This window comes from Coloeus monedula, assembly GCF_965178545.1.
Source record: "Coloeus monedula genome assembly, chromosome: 2".
NCBI lineage: Eukaryota > Metazoa > Chordata > Aves > Passeriformes > Corvidae > Coloeus > Coloeus monedula.
The window spans coordinates 66,574,961-66,597,522 of record NC_138782.1 but is presented as its reverse complement, the minus strand read 5'-3'; the positions used below and the strand labels follow the sequence as shown (position 1 = coordinate 66,597,522).

At 39.5% G+C, this 22,562-nt stretch overlaps 1 protein-coding gene across 1 annotated transcript in view; it reads left to right on the top strand.

Annotated features, from left to right (window-relative positions):
- Positions 1 to 373: 373 nt before the first annotated feature.
- Positions 374 to 22,562, top strand: part of NCOA7 (nuclear receptor coactivator 7) — a gene marked incomplete at both ends in the record, with an annotated part of 59,570 nt that continues 37,381 nt past the window's right edge. The window contains 2 exons of the mRNA XM_082276714.1: positions 374 to 423; positions 20,617 to 20,870. Coding sequence (XP_082132840.1) covers positions 374 to 423; positions 20,617 to 20,870 — 304 coding nt within the window. The remainder of the gene's footprint in view (positions 424 to 20,616; positions 20,871 to 22,562) is intronic.

Sequence of the window (22,562 nt, the reverse complement as noted above, 5' to 3'; positions counted from 1 at the left end):
TTTTTTGGTATAAACTTGAAAGTAGTTTAATCTTTCCAGAGTTTTAAAACTTGATGCTGCTCTTTGGGTTACCGGCTTTGCAAAATGTCTTTTCCACTGCTGAGAAATTGGCCTGAGTGCATTTATTGGTTTGTCTCATTGTATGCTAAGTGGATATTGCACAGCAAACACTGGTTAAAGTTTTACTTTGCTTTGTCACTGGGTCAGTTGTATTTCCACAACCTGTTGGGTTTTGTAGGTGTTGTTGACGTGTTGATTTATGAACTTCCTGTTTTTAACTGTTATATACAGGAGACTCTGCCTGGATATGAGGTACTGACGGGAAAAAGAGCATCGCACTTGGCTGCTCACCTTGCCCATTTGACTGTTAATAATGGAGACCAAGGAAGAGAAGAAGGAACGGCGACAAGGCTATTTTGCTCGGTAAGCTTACAGGGCTTATTTCAATGTTCATTAAAATACAGAACTCCTTATTCTGCCTTTTTCACAAGGCTTTATGACTTTTCAAGTATGTATAAAAATGAAACCCATGCTGCAGTATGTATCCAGAACGTGCTTTCCTTGTTGTATCCCTGATACTGGAGTGGCCATTTTTTTCTTTTGGGTTGTAGAGGAGACTTGAATTCTAATTTGTAATATTAAACTGTTCTTGGGCACTCAGTTACAAATTGCACTGCATTTGGGCTTCTGGCATTGAGTTCCTGGACAGTGTTGATGAAAACAAGGCATATCTGAAACATATGTGTGTTTAAACCTGAAGTTTATTTGATTTCAAATAAAGCACAGATTAAGCAGTATTATCTCATAGGATAAGACTAGCTGTGAAAGGGTAAGCTGGCTAAACCGTATCATCTTTGTAAATAAAAGCAATGTTTTTTCAATCAATCATTTTTATCACTTGGAATTAATGATTGGTGATTTTTAAGAAATAAGTGATAAAGCTTTCCTAATAACTTGTCTTTGTTAATTTAGCAGGTCTTTAATCATCTCTGAGCTCTGATGTACAAGAAGAACCAAAGCTCACTTACTCTTGGGAGGGGATAGGAAATGGGTTTAAAAAACATCTTTGCCTCAAGGATGTTTTCTGTTCTGTTGAAGAGGAGAATAGCATCCTCTCTCCACTCAGTACTAAATAACTGGAAACTAAGTGCATTACAGACATCTAGAGACATGCCTGTCACAACATTTAGAAGTAGTGTGGGGAAAAGTTGCTGCTTCTTTATTGCTATTCAGGTTCTATGTAAGGGTGGCTAAAGACTGGAGGAAGTTTTGGTCATGTGTTGATGTCTGGTGACTTGCTTTCCATTTGGAGAAATGCAGTTATGTTGATGTTGGCAGAATGCTGCAGTTTGGGATTCTGAGAAGGGGAAGTGGATAATAGCACCTAAAACAGAGGGGGCATTATGAAGGATAAAGCAAAAGTAGCTAAAGGATTGTACTAAGGAACAAGTAATTTTGTGTTAAAGAAGACTCAGGCTTTGAGACAGATGTCTGAGTAAGACGCTTTAGTATTGAGAATGTTTTGTGTTCTTTCTAAGTGCTGTCTGCTAAGCAAGTGGAAAGCCTCAAGAGGCTTTCAGGAAAGTCCTTGACAATTGTATTTAATCTGCTTTTCTCTGTCATCTTGTGAGTATTTTCTTTTAAAAATTCACAGGGGCAGCATGCCTTGTTTGGGCATAGGACATTTAGCCAGGTTCAAAAACATCTGAAATCAATTCATAGTTCTAGCACTTAGCTGCTATGTAGCTTTGGGGGGATCACCTGTCTTTTCCCTCCCAGCTTTCATCTTTTTTTTATATATATATTGCAGGCCCTTGTGTGAAGTTCTCACTCTAAGCAAAGCCATGGATGATTTTTACAAGAATGTGCATGCAGACCCTCAGGTCATGTGTTAATAGAAGCTGAAGTCTGTCAGTAGGTGTCATGCCCAGCTTTCCTTCCTGTGCATTGTCTGTGTGTGCAGACAGGGACAGAAGCAGAACTTCATTTGCATTTAGCATCCTGAGTGTAGCACGCTTCCTGTAGTCAACAGGTGCCACAGGATCTTGCAGATGAACGGTGTAAATGCTTTGCATGATGACCCATATAAATGTCATATGAATACCTGAAAATAATAGGCAGATTATATTGCCTTTAGTACAGACAGTTCCAACCATGTCCCTGGGTTTTTTTAAACTTTTAAAAATTTTGACTTGACACAGAAGTTACCAGATTAATTTCCTCGTATTGGGACACAGATAATTTAATCAGATACATGCTTTGGTGTTGCTACCAGTTTGGGATGTTTTGTACCTTGGAATTTGTGGGAGGTTGTTCTGTCCTTAAATTTAAGCACCCCAGTTTGGTAAGTTCTGACTCTCATACACTTTTGTGTGCTGCTTCAAACATGCTGCTTTTCATGCCAGCTTGGGCTCATATTTATTAAGCTGAGAGCAACCTTAGCTGGTTCCCAATCATGTGCACCTCTGTACTTCCATTACCGTATTTTTCCCTGTATTATTACTATTGTGTTTTGTGAGTCTTAAGATAAGAGTAGTATTTACAAAATCTAAATTTATGTAGAGTAAACATCCTCCTGAAGCAAAGACTCTTCACCTCACCTTTACTTTAATCTTGTTGTTTTTGCCTGTGATCAGATGTTCATGGGAGAAGACTCTGCTATTTACTAAGGAAGAGAATGGGAAATGGGTTAGACTTTTTGCCAGCAGGAGGAAAATCTGTGCTTCTTGTCAGAAGGGTGGGGAAAAGGACTCCACTCAGGGCTGAGAAGAAGGATCCCTTTTGCTTATGTCCTGGTTATAAAGGGGAAAATGTTTATATTCAATGCTGGTGGAATAAAATATTTAATATAGTCCACTAAGTACCTACAAATGAAAATACATGAATTTTAATAGAAAATCTCACTCTTTAATGTGAGGGGAAAGGTTATTATTATGTTAACAAGGTGAAAAGCATTAACTGAAAAATGGGAGATGATGCTTTTTCTCTTAAGCTTCTGCTAACAGAAACCCAAGTTCTGTGCTGGCAGAGCTGGGGAACATGTGAACATGAGCAGTGGGACAAACAGTTCCCTTACTGGCCTGCCAGCATCTCAGTGTCTGACTTCCCATCAGAAGCTGGCTTTTGGTCGTCAGGGTAGTGTAATCTTGGTGCTTCCTGGGCAGCTTTTGATAGGGGTGGTGCTCAGTGTCTGAGTGATTATGCTTGCAATTTTTGGAAGGGTTAGCTTGAGAATCCCAAAATATGTGCAGGCAAACCAGCTCCTGAATTGCAAGACCAAGATGAACATGAAATTGTCTGCATCTCTGTCCCCAAAATTTATTGTTGTTTACACATTTATCCTTTAAAATATGTGAAATTGCTCTGTAGAAGAGACCCACTCAGCCATCATATCTTTCCACTACACATAGTTATGGTCTGAGTGCCTGTTTTCCCAGGTCTTTCCCCCTCCCTGTGACAAGTGAAGCTGAAATAAAACCTTCCCCATCCGTTTTTGCTTCTTACGAAATGCAACTTTACCCACTCTGTTTTGTGGTAAAGGGCTTACTTTTTGCCTTAGTTGGCAGGAAACGAAAAAAGTGATTTTTTCGAACAAAATAGAAATGTCTTCAAAGCTTTTTAAAGAGATTTCTTGTGTAGGTAAGATGTTACGTCTCGTGGGAGTTTAACAGGCAAGAAGTGAAAGTATAAGAGTAACATGTGAGCATAAATTTCTCTTATGCAATAAGTCCTTATTTAACTGTTACTCCTACTTAAAGACTATTCTGTGTAGTTAAGTTTTCTTGCCTTATTTTCCCAACCACATTTTTAGGTTTTTCTGTTGCCTTCTGTGTCACTGGCTCCTGAACGGACCAGTATCTATGCTGGTATTCAGCAAGTCCAAAAACAGATGGCACAGTGTAATGGATGTACAGTGGCACATCTATGTATATTGACTCTACTGTGACATTTGGTGCTTTTTATTGTGATTATGTGCCCGTGAACCTGGGTACAACTTCCTATTTCCCTCTGCCTGTGCATCTTCCCTCTCACCTTAAAGAATGGAGAGCCTCTCTGTTTTCTCTTGCCCCTTGTGTAGGTTTGAGTTCAGGGGTATGTCACCTCATAAAATGAATAGCCATTAAAATTTTAGCTTAATTTAGAAAGAAACTACCAAAATGAGTGTTGTGTATCACACAGAAAGAATTGCCTTGGGTGTAAACTGGTAGTCTGGAAAGCTGAATGTATAGCTTGAAACTGGAATTGATTTGCTTGTGCTATTGTGTGATGCTAGATATCTTTGGACAAGCAGTTAAAGGAGATGAGAAATCATAAGGGAAGAGTTTAAACAGTTTTTTGAAAGAATGACAAAAGGGGCTATTTCAGTTTCAAGTTTTCTGTGTCTCAACATTCATCACAGCAAGTTACTGAGCATTTTCCATGCTTTGTACAATCCTGTGTCAAGTAGCTGCCTACTACTGTCGTAGCAGGGAAAACAAGTAAGCATGCTTTATTTGAAAAAATGCTGCTTTTCAACAAGTTGATCAAAATACTTACATTAATTTTATTAATTGTTATGTCTTCAACTTGTGGTGACCTTAATCTGAAGAATATGTGTGGAGATGAGCTGTAAAAATGATACTTACATTGAGTATCCAGGGGAATTACGAATTTTAGTTTTCAGTTTCTTTTTGGTTACCATTGAGAGCCAAATTTCTGAAACCAAAGATGAAGCACTTGTATTAGGGAGAATACTCTCACTGGGATTTGTGTGCTTTTTGTGTTTATTGCATTTACATTTGTCTTACTACCACCACTCTTTTGAGAAAACGAGATAAATGTCTAGGACATGATTCAAAGGCCATCCCAGTAGGCAGAGGCTCCCTTTAGCTCCAGATTGCTAATACTTTGACAGAACCTGAAGCCAGTTGTATAACTTGATGCTCACCTCCTATTTCCTTATGATGTCAAGATCTAAGGGAAATAAAGGAATTCACAGCACATTTTAAGTTAATTTAGATTATTGGCTTAGATAACTAAGTTTACATCCATACAGATGGAGGTTTATACATTAAACCCAAGATTTAAAAAATATGAGAGTGTTTACTGCTGTTGTTGTTTACTTGTTACCAGCTCCAACAACAGCTTTTTCCCCCTTCTAATTATTTTTAATGCTTAAAAATGAATAATACCATACAACAAGTGGTGTACAGCTCTTCAGTCACATAGTTGACTATGACCTAACCTTAGCTTTTCTTTTAAGTATTCACAATTCCCACAGTAGGAATCACTGATACATAGCTACTGAGCTATAAACAGCTAGAGTTTGGAAAGCTTAGCTGGGGAAGGCATTATATGTACTTGTCATGTTGTTATGGTTTTTCCCTGATCCTTGCTCTTGGCAGCTGTTGGAGGCAGGATGTTGCCTTGCACAGACCCTTGGTCTGTCATGCTGTGGTCATTCCTTTGGTCAGTCTTTTGCATATTGCAAGCTATCAGATTTATGAGCATCTCATTTGGACTTTTTCTGTCTTCTGGTTTTTTCCCATATTCAGTAATTGTGCACTTCATATTTTTTATTCCTGTGGCTATTAAGACATAGTAAGATGATAAAATAAGAAAAACACCCTGAGCACAGAGGGACTGTGTGGAAAGAGGGTATCAGTGGTGGCTAGGACAGAGGAAAACCTAGATAAGAGATCTATGCACAAAGATACTTTATTGGAGGCATCTCCTATATGTGAGACCTTTTCATAAGTTTTTCTGTTGGGTGCGGTTCTTGTTGGTCAGACTCATTATAGCCATGTAACAGACTTCAAGTGTTTGGGTGCTCCTCAGCTCACTATTTTTCCAGCAGTTGCCTCCTTGCAATTGTTCTTACTGTGCTGAGCCAATGTGTTGATATTAATTCAGGTTTCTTGTAGCACCCATAATTTATTTTTTGCTTTTAGGAGGAAAAGTTTTCCACACATTATTTTTAAAACAAACCATCATGGAGGTTTATCTTGGGTGTGAAGAATAGTCAAGTCAAGATCCTGGAGATGCTTAAATATTTTTTAAATGACTCTAGGAAATAATACATCATTTCAGTTCATCTGTACAATGAAAATATCTTAACTCAGCTTCCAGATATATAAACATCACCTCATAATTCTGTTACTGAAACTGAATAACAGTATTGCATTTTACTCACATTGTTTCGGGCAATAACATGTATGCCTGAGGCATTCTGTTTTGTAAGAAAAGGCTGAATATATCACTACTTCAGATTTATGGGGTGCAATGTTTGCTCTGTTGTTTAGGGTGTCGGTGTGTGTGCAGGATAGTTGATTTGCTATGGTGGATAGCTGAAAAAGGCCATAAAATATTTTTTGAAATACACAGTATTATGATTGACCTTCCAGGTACTTATACTTGAGGGGTTTCAATGTTTTTAGCAGATTTTCTGCCTGCTGCACTCTAGGTCAGTATTTTAGCTGCCCTTTGTAACTGTCATGGTGTAAGATATTTAAAAATGTCTCAGAAAGCATCATTAGGACCTTTTGGGTGGAGCTTTGGGAAATTGGTCAGGTCCTTCAGATGCTTGAGAGACACTTGCTATTCATTGCTCACAAACCTTTTAGTGTGTGTGTATGTATATTTATATAAAGTTTTCTTTTTATCATAAGTGTAAATCTGGAGAATGAGAGCTGGGAGGGAAATTGAACCTGCTTTTTCTGAAATGTTGCATGGGAAAAGTTGAACAGCTGTTTATCTTGGGAACTGTTTCCTCATCTCACATTGGAGTTGCTTTCTGGATTCTGAGGTTTCTGTGTTAGCAGTCTTGTAATTCTGTGGTGCAGGACAGAACTCCGCAAAAGAGTATGAATCACCATTTTCTGTTTAGTCTTTAAAACACAGAATTATTCCCAATGTGAGTGCTTCCTCTGGGAAACATAAACAAGCTAGTGGTTTCTGTAGTCTCGGTTCTTTCCAGTGCTTTCATCCTCAAGAGTAGTGGAGTCATTTAGGATTGAAGAAGAATTTTGTTACTGGTAACAGAGTTAGTGAAAGTATTTAATGGGGCCCCAAGGCTTTCCTCAGGCTTCTTTAAAACTTTCCAGTACCAGAACTGCTGTTTATGGAGATACAAAGCCTGTGTAAGACAGGAAGCAAGGTTAACCTCTTCACCCATTCACTTCCCCCTGCATGTGAAGTGAGACTTCGGTAACAGTGTGGCCTCTGTGTGAAGAGGCTCTTTTTAAGACAGGGAAGAAAGTGGAGTTTTGTGATGTTCTTGATTTCTTTGAGAGCTGTATCACAGACTGTGCAGAGAAAAGAATTTATTTAATCTTAAAATGTACTGTCTGTGTCACACCAGTAATGTCACAATTTTTCCACGTTGCAAGATTCTTGTAAGGTTGGATTGTTAGACAGAAACATGCAATGACCTTATATTTGCTTTTCCCAAAGGGACCTTTGGGTGTCTCTTATCAGCTTTTAAAAAGAAACTTATTTTACCTCCTTTATAGAACATAAATAGTTACATGATGGGCCTTTTGATGTAGACATCTGTGCAGTTTTGATAAGAGTTGCTATTAACATAGTTGCAATGTAATTTGTCTTCCTCTACTTCCCTTTCCCGTGGCCTACACCTGGGAATGCTGGGCACTGAGGGGTGTACTGGATGTTCCTGGTGCGCCATGCCATTGACCTTTTCGCTCTTGGATTTAAAGACATATCTTAAAGATTATAAAATTTACAAATTTGAGCTTCACAAGATGGCTTTCTGGATAGGTGAGATACAGACTTCTTACTGTATCTGATATAATTAGTTTTAAATTGCTTTGTTTCCGTAATGTCTGCAGGTACAGTCTTGTCCTTTTAGCCTCCCCGATGTGTGTTCTCTTCTGTTCTTAGGTGCTTTATGTATCTACTGCATAAAATTCTGCTTAACCCCAGTGAACTGTTTTAAAATTAAGTCTAGCTTAAACACTAGTGGAAATGTAGCATAATACCTGACAGTTTTAAGGTGATGTTGTGTAAGATGCTACTGAAAGGAGGTGGTCCCACTCAGCCTTCTGGTTTTGCCATGTCTCTTACGGATGACAGAGCTGTCATCACTGAGCTGCTCCAGTATGAAGATGCCTTCCAGGACCAGCCACCTAAAAAGATGCCTAATGGTACTGACTTTTTAGTGGTGCTGTTCATCATCATCTGCTCATGCTGTGAGAAACAGCAACTGTCTTACCTCCTTTTGGCAGCAGTCCTGGTCAGTTCTCCTGTGCTTTGTACCACGTGGTAGTAGGGAGTGGGCTGTACAGTATTTTGAGAAGGAGAACAGTCGGCATTGTGAGCTAAGTCAGAGTTTGCTGGATTGAAGAAAACACAGGCTGATAAGCTAGACATGCACCCTCAGGGAAGGTGTTTCTGGCTCAGAAATGAAATTGCCTGCCTTTGTATCTGCCCTCATTCAGGGCTTTTGCCTGTATGGTTTTGGCATATGCCATGCTGACATTGTATAGTCTATTTCTGGTAATGGTGCTTCATGTTTAAAGGGAAAGGGATGAATGATACTTGCAGGAACATGCTTTTGGAAAGGGGCAGTTTTTTCCCTCTCGGTCTAAAAGATTGAAAAGCATTATATAGCTAACTAAGGGAATTCTGTGGGTAAGAGATGAAATACTGTGGATCCTCTGTGGGTACACTGGATACCTGTCTGCTTGCAGTGTATCTGAACTAATAGTTTCATGTTCTGCAGTTTTTGCTGCATGCCTCTGGACACTGGGCTCCCCAATCCTGCCTCCTCCCCACGGAAATGAAGCTTTTTTCCTTTGCTCTGGGGCTTTGAACAGGGTAAGATGCTGTAAGGATATTCCTGGTGGCTTTAGGTTCCCTATGGTAAACTTGCATGCCTTCAGTGTTAATCTAGCTTCCAGACTGTGTTTGGAAGGGATTTCTTCCACTCCACCCTGCTCCTGCCAATCTGATTATGCAGAGGTGATTTGTATGTGGAGGTTTGTGGTAATTTTTTTCTGTCCTGCTCAGTAGTCAGGGCAAGGAGTATTTCTTAGGATCATCTGAAATGTGAGCATGTATGTTAGCTATGCTCTAAGTCTCTCATGCTATTCCACTGAGATATGTGGGATTCCTCCTGTTGATTTATGTGAGACAAAATCCCAAGGAGAGCAGCAGAAGTGGTTAAGAATTTGGGGAGGAGAGATAGTTGTCCTTATGCTGGAAAACCTTTGTAATGAAAATGAGCCATACATCAGCTCTCTGGGTGTCTTAATACACTGAGTATTTTCCTGTGAGACAGCAGTTTCTGGCACAGAGAACTTGTCTTGTATAACACTTAATATACTGCTAATAACTTCAGCCTTTTGGTACTATTTTTCTTGACTGGCTATTTTTGTTTCAGTAGGTGTAAGCTTAACAGCTAGCCAATCACTGGTAAGCTTAGTTTAAATTATGTTATGGTTTTGGCATAACAGTGCATTTCTGTCATGGATTTTTGCTTTCAGTAATGCTTCTTTAAATAAATGGCTTGAAGGTGTTAATCACATGTTTCAATCAGACAATCTTTAAAAGTCAAATCTCCTTGAGCAGAAGATTTATCTGTATGTTCACTTATCTTTTAGTGAACTATATGTTAAAAAGATGATGCTGCTCTTTCCACCTGGACCACAGCAGGTGCTGCATGTACCAGTTCTGCTTGCCTGAGGCTGAGAAGGGTTTTTTGTTGTTACAGAGATGTTCTGTGTTGCAGTACTGCCAAAACTTTTTTTTTTTGGCAATCCAAAACTACAGCATATGACTCTGGTCCCATGGATGGATGCATTTGAGCAGTTTTATGCATGTGAGGAACCATACTGTTAGGTTTTACAGAACAGTGAAAGCTGCTAGTAGGAGCTGAGCTGTCCAGGCATGAGTGGTGGGAGCAGGTCCAGAGCACTGTGGCTGCAGGGAGAAGTGCCAGGGCACCAGAGGGGAGGGGAGGCCAGCAGCTCCCTACCCACCTGCCATAGCAGGGGTAGGACCCAGCATGCCAGGAAGCTTTCCTTCGCAGCCCAGAAGGGAATGGACAAGTGGGCATAATGGCAGGCAGCAGGACAGAATGTCTCAGAGCACCTCCCTTATCTGGCTTGGGCTGGCTGGATTTGGCAGGAAGTCATTGTCCTTGAAAATACAAGGAGAGTGAGGACAGCTCCTGGCCTGCTGCTCCAACCACCCTCCTGCTCTGCATCTGCAGGGAGGAGGTGGCGGCACAGCCTCCTGGGTGCTGCTGCAGGGAGCGAGGCCACTTGGTGTTAAGCAGAAGGGCTGCCTTACAGGATTAAATTCAAGAGCACTGTAACTTCAGTTTATTATTCTAGTTCAGCTACTGCCTCAAGTGCAGTGAGACCTCATGGACTCACTGAGTCCAGAGAACACGGAGATGGAGCAGAGCCTCTTGTGTCCTCCTGGTGACCCTTCTTCCATCATGCTGACAGAGGGCAAGATTTACTTTTTGTTTTTTCATTTTCCCTGAAGTAATTGCTTCTTCCCCTTCCAGCCATATGCGTTTTGACTGCATGTTAAAAGTTTCAGCTGAAGTGAAAATGAAAAAATCCAAACTATTCTTCAGGCAAAAATAAATGCATAAATAACATAGTATTTTATGTAAAACTCATGGAGGAGTTTTAAGATGTAGTAATTAATACACATTTTATCTCTTAGGAGTGTAATTGAACACCTACTACCCTACTGTAATGGTATGGCTACTGGAAAATATCAGACCATGTCAAATTCTCATTTTAAGGATATGCTTGTGAGAAGTTGCACTTGTACATGCCTGCTATGTGACTGTCCCATGTAGCCAAGCTCTCCCTGTCTTGTCATCTTTATACCTATGGTTACTGGTCTTTTCTCTCTAGTATTAAAAAGGTGGTGCCATATTATTTTTTATAGAAGATGATGCAGGCACCTGCTCTGGGTCTAGACTGATCATTATTCTCACTTAGGAAATGTCTGTTGTATGAGACAATATCAGCCATTATTCTAAACACTGAAACTACAGATCCCTTTTTTTTTCCCCCACCTGTTATCAGCATGGCTGGGTGTCTTTTCAGAACTTTAATCCATGTTACAAGATCTTCACTGCACTTGGACATTTCTTATGTGCTGCATGCCAATTCATGGGAAGTCTGTTCAGGAAAGCCATTAAACTGCTCAACATGCAAAATAGCTTGCAGGTTGTTTGAGGACGATGAATGCAAACACAGAAATGAGATATGCAGTTGGTTGGTTGAGATTTGTTTTTAGCAATTACTCTGAAATACATTAAATAAAACCTTTTTGCACTCACATTGGTGTGCTTTTTGCTGTAAATTTGTTCCTGAATAGGTAAGTTTTTAACCTGTTTGCAGGCCTGTGCACAGCATCTCTTACACTATCATCTCCAGCTGTTATTAACAGAATCCATGAGAAATATGTAGTGACATTTGGATAATTCTGGTGTCATTATGAAAGTTAGCATTTAAAGCCATCGGTTTGGCTTCCCTTTTAGTGCCTTTTTTTAAAAGAGAAAAACCTTGGCCTTCTCTCCTAATAATAAAAAAGAGAAAGTGTGGGTTTTTTCTTTGTGTTTTTCTTTTTTTAAACTACTTTTTTTTAAAGCAGTATTGGATTGGTAGTTTGATGCCGTACAGATGGGTGCAGTAATGCAGAGCACCTCAACATTTAAATGGTAATTTTCAAAGTAACTTTCTTAAGAAAAGCAAAAGCTAATGCAAAGACAGGTCCTTTAAGTCCCCTCCCTCTCTAAGCTATCTTTGTTCATGGTCTTTTAAATAAAGAAACTGTTGAATTTTTGACTTTACTTTGCTCACTGACTTCTCAACCATAGCCACTTTTAGATCACTGCAACTCTTTTTGTCAGCAGACACTGACAGGTGACTTCACTTATGGAGTTCAGTCAACTTACTCAACATTAAGATCCTTTTTATGGCGAAAACAATGCTTTTTTCTCTCTGCTGCTGTTGGAGAAGCAGAGTCACTGTTTCCTTTTTGCAGCAGGGGAAGCTGCCCATCTTCTAGCCCTTGGAGCTCCAATGTTTATGAAAATTCCCCATCACCAAAGCACCTTTTCAGAATAAGCAGGAAGAAGCTGCCATGACCACTTCAGTGCTCCTGTCCAGAGGTCTGTTGGGCATGGTGTGGTGTGTGCCTGGTTTGGCTTTCTGGCATCCTCTTTTTACTGATCTCAACATAGCAGAGAGCAACCAAGGCTGTTGCTTGACCAGCCCTTCCATCTTGGCAAAGGGCCTTCTTGGAGGAGCAGCCTTGCCTCTGCTTATGGCTTTCTCCTTCTGTGTTGATACTAAGGGTAGCACAGCCAAGTGGGAGCTAATGGGGGAGTGATCCAATTCTGAAAAAATGATTTGTGTATTGGTATATTTGCTGGGTTACCTTTAACCTACATAGTTTCCCGGATCTGGTCCCTGTGCAGCTGCAGCAAATGGGTTTGTACAAGAATTGGGACAACTCCTGGGGACAGAATAAGTGGTGAGCAGAGAGAGAGGCACCTTCTTTTGCTAACAAAAGTAGCTTAAAAGTTTTTTCTTTGAGCTACAGGCTTTGAGACAAGTCTCCTTTTCCTCAGATGGCATTGTGCTCTGGAGGCTTGCTGTGCTTTTTGTCTCGTTACTGTTGCACCCACCATACCTGATTTCTGCTGGGGGCCAGGCAGGGATGCTCAAGAATGAGGGGCAGGGAAAAAAAAGGGGGTGCCTGCAGGTATCCTTCAAGAGTCTGCCCACAGGTGTACAGCCTTCTAACAGCTTGCCATGTAGATTCCTTCTACAAAAGAAGAAAAAAACAGACAAACCCCTAAAACCAAAACAAACCAACCAAACCACCAAAAGTGAAAGACTGTGTCACTGTGTTCTCCATGGCCCTGTCATGATGAATTTTCATATTTGCTCTTTGTACCTTTTTACATCTTTGGCAAACAGTGTGCCTAAGCTATTTATTTTTATCTGCTTTTCACTTTTTTTCTGAATGTAATTCTTGAAAGAATTTAATTTGGTGCTTCTCATATAAAAAATACTAAAATAGCACTTCTTGAGGTTTTTTTCCCTGGAGGTGGGTTCCAGCTCCATTACTGCTGCACGATGTATGGCACATTTCCTGTGGGTTTTGCTTTAACTGACCATTGATTTTCACCTACTGTTTTATTGCTTCCTTGCAAATGTTTATTGCCATTTGAGTCACTGAGCACTAAATTTCTTTCTGACTGTTTTCAGTCAGTTTAATCAATACTAAAACTGCTTTCTACTATCAGGAAATTTTGCCACATAGGCGATCTGAGAAAGTGGGTGTGCAGCAATCACTGTATAGAGCAGCACATATTCCCCCAGAGCTTTCCATGTACCCTGTTGTTGTCTTTGGGGTTGTTATCAACTCTTGTACTTTGTTTCCCAATTTTAATTAAATATTAAAGGCCCTTCCTCTTTTTTTCATGGAATTTGAGTTTTATGACGAGTGTTCCGTTGAGGCAGGGAGTGAGGAGTTTATCAGTTTTGGAGAAACTTGAGATGTGTGTCAGCCAGCCTGATGAGCTTACTGTCCTTGTCAAAATAAAAAAGTTGTAGTATGGTGTGACTCTTTCTGAGCAGCTTCTCTGTAACATCCTCCTTTGCTGTGTAACTGCAGTTCTCTTTTTCTTGCAGTTTCATTCAGCTGATATGGAGGGGAGTGGTGGCTTGAGGGGCTGGCACTAAGTAGAGGAGCACTACTGGGAGCCAGAACTGGTGACAGGGCAGGGCCGTCTCTCCCTTGCTAGGGCTTTAGTGCAGGGAGGGTGTCTTGTTGAGCCACTTCCACAAGAATTCCTTGCATGTGTAGGAGCAGTTTGGGGTGATAAATGAACACCACCGTAGGAGAGAGTATCTGGCATTGTCAGCAGAAGACGACAGGAGGAGCATGGTGGGAGTGTGTTAAGAGTCAAGTTGGTATTTGTGACAAAATAGATCTGTGGTGCTGCTTTAATTGAATAAGCCTAATCAGTGAACTCCTGGCAAAGTTAAAGGAGTCATCTGAAGGGAGGGATTTCTTCATTTGCCTTCTGCCTAAGGCTGTTCTTTGAGAGCTTGCAGTAACTAAGGTTATAAGGAAGAGAATCAAATAGATGTCTAAAGCAAGCAAAATAGCTTTCCAGAATCCTTTTCCTATGGAAAAGATTTTATTAAATTGTTGTCATAGCAACGGAGTGCTGAATACATCATAACCTCTTTTGCTAAGTAAACACAAAAGATGGGGATACTTCTTGCCTTTGAAAATAGAAAGTCTGTTAAGATGTGTGGGAACATCGTAGTCTTAAAATTAAGAAAATAAAAACTTTCTGACAGCTCAAAACTCTCTTTGAGTTTTACCCAGGGAAACTGGGATTATTTCCACCCTCTAAATAAACATAAAAGATGCTAGATGGGATATTTAAAATCCGCTGATCTAAGTCAGAAAACTGGGGAGGAGAAATTAACGTATTTTACTTAATCTAAGAATTCATTTTATCAGAAGGTGTAGTGTCTAAAATTCCAGAACAGATTTACTACAGTTCTTTCCCTCCACATTACAGATGATGAAACAGATGTGGTGGCGTGGTTTTTAAGCTCATGGCAGTATTGGGTAGAAAATAGACTTACCCTGGATTAGCAGTACAGCACTTCACTCTTTGGAGCATGCCAGCTTTCTTGAGCATTGCTGCTGGCTGACCATCTGTGAAGGCTGGTGCTGGTACTTCTTGTCAATCAGTAACGAGTGTTCCAATAAAAGTGGAAATTTCCAGCTTTGACCTGTGCTACTAATATTGGAGCTTTCAGGAGTTGCTTTTTGTCCTTTGGAATGACCAGATTATGGACGCTTTTAATGTCTGCAACCACCATACTGGATCCACACGGTTGTCCTTGATAATTTTTTCAGATTTTTTTTTGTTGTAGTTTTTTCCTCTCTGTGGTTAATTGTTAAATATCTGGCAAAAGATGTGTTCTCTCCCTTACATTTGCCTTAATAGTCTGTTTTAATAGTAAACATACAGCCTTGTGGCTTGCTTGTTTCCAAAACAGGACATGTGCCAACCTGAAATGGCTGGTGTTCCATGGAGTGTGCTTCCTTGTGGGGTGGATGCTGTTCAGTTTTAGGAAGATTTCTGAGGGTGAATGGCTTTGTATTTGTTTCTGTGCTGAAGTGAAAGTAGCCGCACTGGGGAGGTCTGGGTACAACGTTACAGTCTGGCAAGCAGTCTGACTTCCTTTGGCTTTGCAAGCAGCAATGGTTTATTTTGTCTGAGATTTCCTCATTCTTCAGGTTACATCGGGTGGGATGAGAGCACAGCCATGCCTGGAGCTGAGTCGTGCTGGCACTGTGCTGGGTGAGAGGGAGAGGGATGATGTGTGCAGGCTGGGAGAGAATGGCTGATTAAGATCAGACCAATGGGTGACTAATGGAGATTTTTACTGTAAGATTTCTGTACCTAGGTATGGGGGTTTTTGGACATGAATTTGATTTGTTTAGCTCTTACGGATGGGTGGAGAAAAGCATGTAGGGTAGAAAGAAACTAGTACATGTTATAGTCAGTGCAGAGATTTAAATTAAGATTCTGAAGAAAATAATTGGGGTGCATATTATTTTTTTACAAAGAAAATTAATTGGAATCTTAACGGGAACAAAACAGATTAAGATGTTTGAAGTGTTTTAAAGTGGCTTTTTTGTAAATTCTGTTAATCTTATTGTATATATGCATAAATAGATTTTTAAAAATGGTATTTGAGGAACATGATCTGTTTGTGGAGAGCAGGATGTTAAGCTGATTGTATGCCAGATATCAAGGCACATTCTAGAGGATGCACATTGTGGAAAATTTTCAAAAAGGAAAACTTCAGCCTGTCAGCTGAAAGATAAAAAGATTTCTTCTCCTTTCCCCCTTCATTTTTTTATATTTTTGGAGGGCCACTTTGTTAGATGCTTTTGTTTCTAAAGCAAGAATTGTACATGATGTATGAGTTTTATTAATCTAATGCATCATAAAAAACATGCTTTATTATCAGGAGTTTTTAGAACATCCAATGATATGGACCTAGTGCTCTTTGACTGTGATATTATGCATTGAATGAGGTCCTGTTGAATTGTCTGTTAGATACCTCTACTGACTAAATGTTAAGCAAAACAAAATGAAATTTCTAGGAACAAAGTTATTGTCAGATTTCCGTGTCTTTATTGTCTCAGTGTCAGAGTTGCTTTACTGGTTGCTTGTAGTTTCCAGTGAGAGCTGGGCAGATAGCATCACACCTCTTTTCTCTGAGCAGTTTTCTTTTTACATTAACCACCTACCTTGTAAGTGTAATGGGAAGTTCAGGCTGTTTTACTGTAAACACTAGTTATTTGCCTTTCATAGGCAGTCAGAGTTGGGTCTGAAAGATGAAGTAGGCCATTTCTTGGAATCTTTACTAGCTCTTTTCCTATAAGTCAGAGCCCAAGGTATTAAACAGTCAGTTGCAGATTAATTTAAGTAAGCGCTGCTAACCTTGCATTTTTACCTGCCTACTCTGCGACTGTGTCCATTTCAGATCATTAGTCTTTATTAAATTTAATTATTTTCGTATTGCAGTTAGTTTTGATTTTGCTGGTAAACTTTGTATTTGGACAAATGTAGAAAATGGCTTACTGGTTGTTGCCTAGAGAGCACTTGAGGGGCTGGAAAGGGATGCCTCTGTACAAACTCAGAAGAAATGTCTTGCCTGTCAGAACCAATTAGCTTGAAAAATGTTATCTGAAATTGCAGAAGTGTAAGACTTTCTTCATAAACAGGAGTGTTTTTGCAGATAAGATGTATTTTAACCTGCCCTCCCTGTTTCTTTCTTTTTCTTTCTTCCCCCAGCAGCTTTCCTCGTGGAACACAACATATCTGTCAACTGAAACCAAGCGTTTTCTGCAATAACATTTTATGCATTCACTTTATGCATCTTATTTTGCCTGAAAGGCTGATTTAATTGCAGAACATGACACTGATCAAACTGAGGGGTTTAAATTTGTTTTGTTTTGTTTTGTTTTTGGTGGGTTTTGTTTGTTTTTTGTTTTGGTTGGTTGAGGTTTTTTTTGTTGTTTGGTTTGGTTTTGGTTTTTGGGAGGTTTTTTTTGTGTGTTCAGCTCCCTTTTACTTTCATACCTATTAGGACAAAACTGAATATTGGGATTTGTTCCCAGACATCCCCTTAAAAACCGAACAAAACCACTCAAAATCTTCCAAAGTAGTTGAAAAAAGAAATAATTTGACAAATGGTGTTCTTATGGACTATTGTCCATAGCAGCTCTCGTCATGAAGGTTGGGAAATACCTGAGGGCTGGGAGAAGAGTAGATTAGACTGTCAGCCTCCACCCTCTTTAGGAGGTGATGGGTTTGAAATCTTAACAGGAGAAGGACTGGCAGCTTGTGTGGGATATACAGGTCAGTGTGAGAGAAGGGTGAGTGGAGGCTGAAGGAGGTACCTCAGGGGGATGGAGTTTAAGATGCAGTAAACCCTCCAGCTGTGCTCTTCCCAGCCTGATCTCTGCTGCCCTGTACCAGTGTGTGTTAATAATGAATTGCCTCGTGTGTATACAGGACTTTGTTTTGCTACGAGGGTGCATAATGTCAAAAAGCATACTAGGTTGGTTTGAGGCTGCTGTTTTGGCTTTAAATGCTGTTGAAGGTTTGTTTTAATTCCTTGGGGTATTACAGGCAAGGCTTTTCAGGAATGGTGAATTGTAGCGTTTTGGGTAATTTTGACCAGGCTTTAGAAACCTCTGGAAGCAGCATCTTCCAAGCAGAGATTATAACCCTAGGTGGAATTGCAGTTACTCTGAGTCCTGTCTGGAATGTCCTGGATACTCGGTCCTCATTAAGTCATTTTTCCTAGTGCCAAGGTTACCACTTTTGGAGTTGGATGGTCATGGCCTTGAAACAGAGCAGTGGGCAGGAGTAAGCTTGGCACCATCTGAAAATCTGATGCGTGCCATGAGGATGGAATAGAAATTATGGAGTGCCCAGTTTCTTGATCTCTTGTACCTGAAAGATGCCTGTGGCACTGTCCATTCACAGCAGCAGGAGCAGCTGTGTATGCTGGGGATGCTGCAGGTTTTGTAATGAGCTCCTGGTGGGCTGTAGTAGTGGGAATGGAGTAAGATTAAACACTGAGGACAAGAACCAGTCAGTTGCATTGCAGTGAGTCAGTTCAGACTCTCCATTCTGCTTTCCTTTTTTCTATCACTAATGGACGAGTTCTGTTTTAGCTCTTTATTCCAAAAGTTGCCAGGGGCATCTTTGGAAACTCCAGTTCAAATGAGTATGTTTTAAGGAAAGTACTGACAGAAGCTGTTAGTGTCGTCACAAGGACGACCTATAGAGAGCTTTTTCTCTTTATTCTTTTTTTTCCCCTGCCAAAAAGGGTTTATGTTTCCATTACTGGCTTTTTTGTTGTTTTGAGATACTACATACATACTGCAGAAAGCTTACTTAACAGAGTTTGTGATCAAAACAAATAGACTGTGAATCTGAAGACAGAAGTCTCTGATGCAGTATGAGTAGAAGTGGGGTGCCGGTGGTTGCTTGCTAGTTCTCATCTACTGAAGCAGGTGATTTGGGTATCCTGTGATATGCACACACGCTGGAAGGTCATTGAGTTGCCAGAGTCAAAAGTCAGGAATGTGTCTCATTTAGAAGTCTGGAATCAGGTATAACCATGGTAGGAATATGCCATTTCAGCGTAGAGGGCTGCTTTGCCACGATTTACACCAGAGCTAAATACACATATCGTGTATGCAAAGTGTCTGTAATGTTTTGTGATTGCTACAGCAGGCTTTCATAAGGGCTGTGGCTTTTTAGTCAAAAATAAGCTTCCTTTGCATATGCACATTTTCATTAGTCTAAACACTTCATTTGTTATATAAATGTAGTCACTTTTATCTTTTATAAATCCTCGTATGGTGTTTTCATATGTAGTCAGGACTGAATCTGTAAAGTTTCATACACAGTAACTGTCTCCTGCTGGGCAGAACATGAGCAGCTACTACTAGCTGTCTTACAGATCTGTGGGTTTGAATGAATAGGGAACCACAGCATCTTCACTGGACTGGCTGCAGGATGTGAATCTTCCTATTTTGGGAAGCAATTAAGGCATATGTATACATACATGTGTGATGGACACAGTTTGTAAGAGTATTTTGAAGTGTTTTGCTGGAAAGTGTTGATCACATGTAGTTTGAGAAAGTGACCCTTGTTAGAGGTTTCAGTCTAGACATTCTAAACTTGGAACTGGTTTTAATATTTTATTTTAAAAAAAAAGGTGTGTTGCCTGAAATGTCTTTCTAAAATTTTCAAATGCTCTGTGTATTTATTTTTATGTTGTAGTCTATAAAAATACATGAAAAGCATATAAACTTAAAAGGTGGAAGAAAGAATCTCAGAAATTCCTGCATCATATTAATAACTGAATGTATTAAGTTTTCACTTTAGTAAGCTGCTGCTGTGAGATCATGTAACCTTTTCCCATTTGTGGTGACTCACTGGTTGTCTGTATTTTCTATGCATGATTCTTCCTGTGTGCAAAACAAAGTTTTTAACATCAACAAGATAAATACACTACTCGCTCTCCTAGGCACCTTGAAACCTAGGAATTCATACTGAAGAGAAAGACCATTAGATAGATTAGTTTTTCAATTTGTATGGAATGACTCAGTGATTAACTGGGAACTGTTTTAGTGACAGTGACCCTCAAGCCATAGAGTCAGTCTTTGCTCTCACTAAGCAAACTCAGTGGGATAGATGGTGATTTAGCAGAAAATTCTATGTTAGGATTCCTGAAGCACCTTTCTCACTTGAACTGTGCTTTAAGCAGTCTTCTGAAAAGAAAATACTCTTGCTGCTATAGTGATAAGTTAGAAGATTTATAGGCAGCTCATTAAGATTTCTCTCAGAAGAAATCTAGGCAGCTGGAAAATGTTCTGGCACAAACAGTTTGTGGCCACATTGAGCATGTTGCAGAAGGAGCTCCTGGGTGACACTTGGAATACCAGGGAGTGTGGGTTGTGCCAGAACAGCTGTGGAGTAGCATGAGTGGCCTCTAGGAGATAACCTTGGACAAAATGGAAAAAAGTAATAAGTTTATATGAGAACAGATGTTTCTTTAAAGCAGAAGCAGTGGACTGTGGAATTGTTGTTAGCTGTTGTGTTATAGTGCATTGTGATCTGAGGTTTTGTTTTATCCCAGGTTTCATCTTGAAAACATGAATTCAGTATCGTGTTTCTACATTTAGATGTATAGTCCTTTTAAAAAACTCCAGCTTTTCAATGGTTTGTTTGTTTGTTTTCCCCTGTTCCTTCCTCAGTAAACAATAGTAAAAACTTTATTACCTTTTTTGTTATCCTTGAGAAGATATCCTTGAGATTATGATATAATGGAAGAAAGAGTATGAGGTAGCATAATCTTAGTTACCAAGTTACTGATGCCAAGTGTGTGGTTTTTAAAAGGTTGTAAGGAATTCTGATATTAAATTCATTTTTAAAAAGATCAATTGAGAAAGTGAGTTAGCTTGTCTCTAGAGGTTGGCTAAATCTTAATGTGGGTTTCTTTTCTTTATGCACAGTTTGAAAAAGAAAAGGCAAGTCAAACAAACCACCGAGACTGTCTCTGCCAATTCCCCTGGATCTGCTGTTTCCAAAACTCCTTCTGAGAAAGATGATGAAAGTAAAGTTATTTTGGAGCAAATCAGTTCCTCTGAAGACAACTGTAAATTTCCTGGGGAAAAGGAAACTGTTCCAGACAAGGAAAAAAAAAAGAAAAAGTACAATCAACTGAAAGACATCAGACGCACAGAACTTAAAAGATACTATAGTACTGGTGAGTTATGTTACTGCTGTAGTATTTTAAAATATATTTGTTTTGATAGCTTGCTAATGTATTTTTCTCATATTCTGTAGGCCTTTCTTAAAAGGATAATTGACTTTGGATATCCTTCCTATAAAAGCAAATAGAATTATACAGTTCAAAATATCATCTGCTTCTAACTTAAAACTTTCATTCTCACAAAAATACCTGTGATCTTGTTTTTCAGTTCTAAAACTCAGTGTTGTTATAGGCAGCAGTTAGTTTATTATTGCATTTTATTTTAGTTATTTTTAAGATTAGTCTTCAATGTTTTATGGGGTTCAATTCTTTTGGCAGGGTTATTTTATAATTTGATATATACTGTTTAAGACTTCAGTCTTAATTCATATTTATGTTTGTCTGTTGAAGTGCAAGGAAGTAATTAAATTTACTACATATTTTTAAACAAGCTGTCAAAGGGCTTGTGTGATGGCTTGTTTCCCCCTCATGCCCCCAGCTGTCTAAGTAACTCAATTAATTATAAATTCCTTTTTAGATTTATTAATTGCAAGCAATTAATTTTGCAAGAATAGGAATCCTTTTCCAAAGAGGAGGAAGGGAACAGAAGATTGTAGCTATCCTCAAAGCGGACTTTACTGGTCACACAGTGTGCATGGATGGCTGACTCCTAAGGAGGAGTCCTCTTTTGGAGAAAAAAAAAAATCTTCAGTAAAAATGTTACTATGTGTTGAGTGTTCATGCAGACTAGTCCACAACCAAAGAGTGCCTTTTCTGAGGCAGTGCAGGCCTTGCCATAAAGAAGATAAACCCTGCAGTAATGTTTCCTAGCAAGCTCAAGGGTTTACAGTGATATATTGATGAGGCTGTAACTTTTGGTAGATTTAAAATGTGATGAGATCCATAATTTGAAAACTAAAGGCAAACTTTCTTCTCTCTGTCTGAAGTTCTGACCACACTGTTCTGGAAGTAAAATCTGTAAAAGAAAGACTGGAGAACTGTTAAGGAACAAAGCTGTCAATTCTTTCTACTTTGGTAGTATGCTGATATAAAAAAACCAAGCACACCAAAATATAAACCTCTGCTGCATTCCTAGTAGAGTGCTTCTGCTAGAAGCACTTGTTGGTTTGTACCTAGAGGAATTTAGGGGTTTGTGAGATAGCTGAATTTTGTTTCTCAAGTTTTTCAGGAGTTAAATTAAAAAATTCTGCAACAGTTGGCAATTGGGGTGGCAAGATGAGGGCAAAGGGATCACTCCCTGTCACTGAAGAGTGTGGAGGTGCTGGCGACAGAAATGTAAGGACATCTTTGATGTCTTTGAATTGTCTTTGACTTGTGATCCAACAGTCAGTACAAACTCAGGTTTTACTTAGGTTTGTTTCATAAGTGTTCCTGGGTTTCACATGGACTGGCATCATTACAGGGTGACTTGAAATGTTACTGGTCATTGTGTAGGTGTGCAAAGCTTCTGGGTTCTGCAGAAACACAGAATTTCTGTTGAGAAATAAAGTAATTTAATGCTGCTGTTGAGCTGAGCACAGACTTGACTGGCAAATCCAGAGAGAGGGGAAAACCTCATTCTTGTTTAAATGCCTTCTTTCAGTTGTTCCTAAAGGCTTTTACCCAACTGGAACATCGAATTGCAGAAGTGAAAGTTTAAATAGAGGCAGAAAGGAGTTGATTGTGAAACAAGTGCAGTAGCTCCAT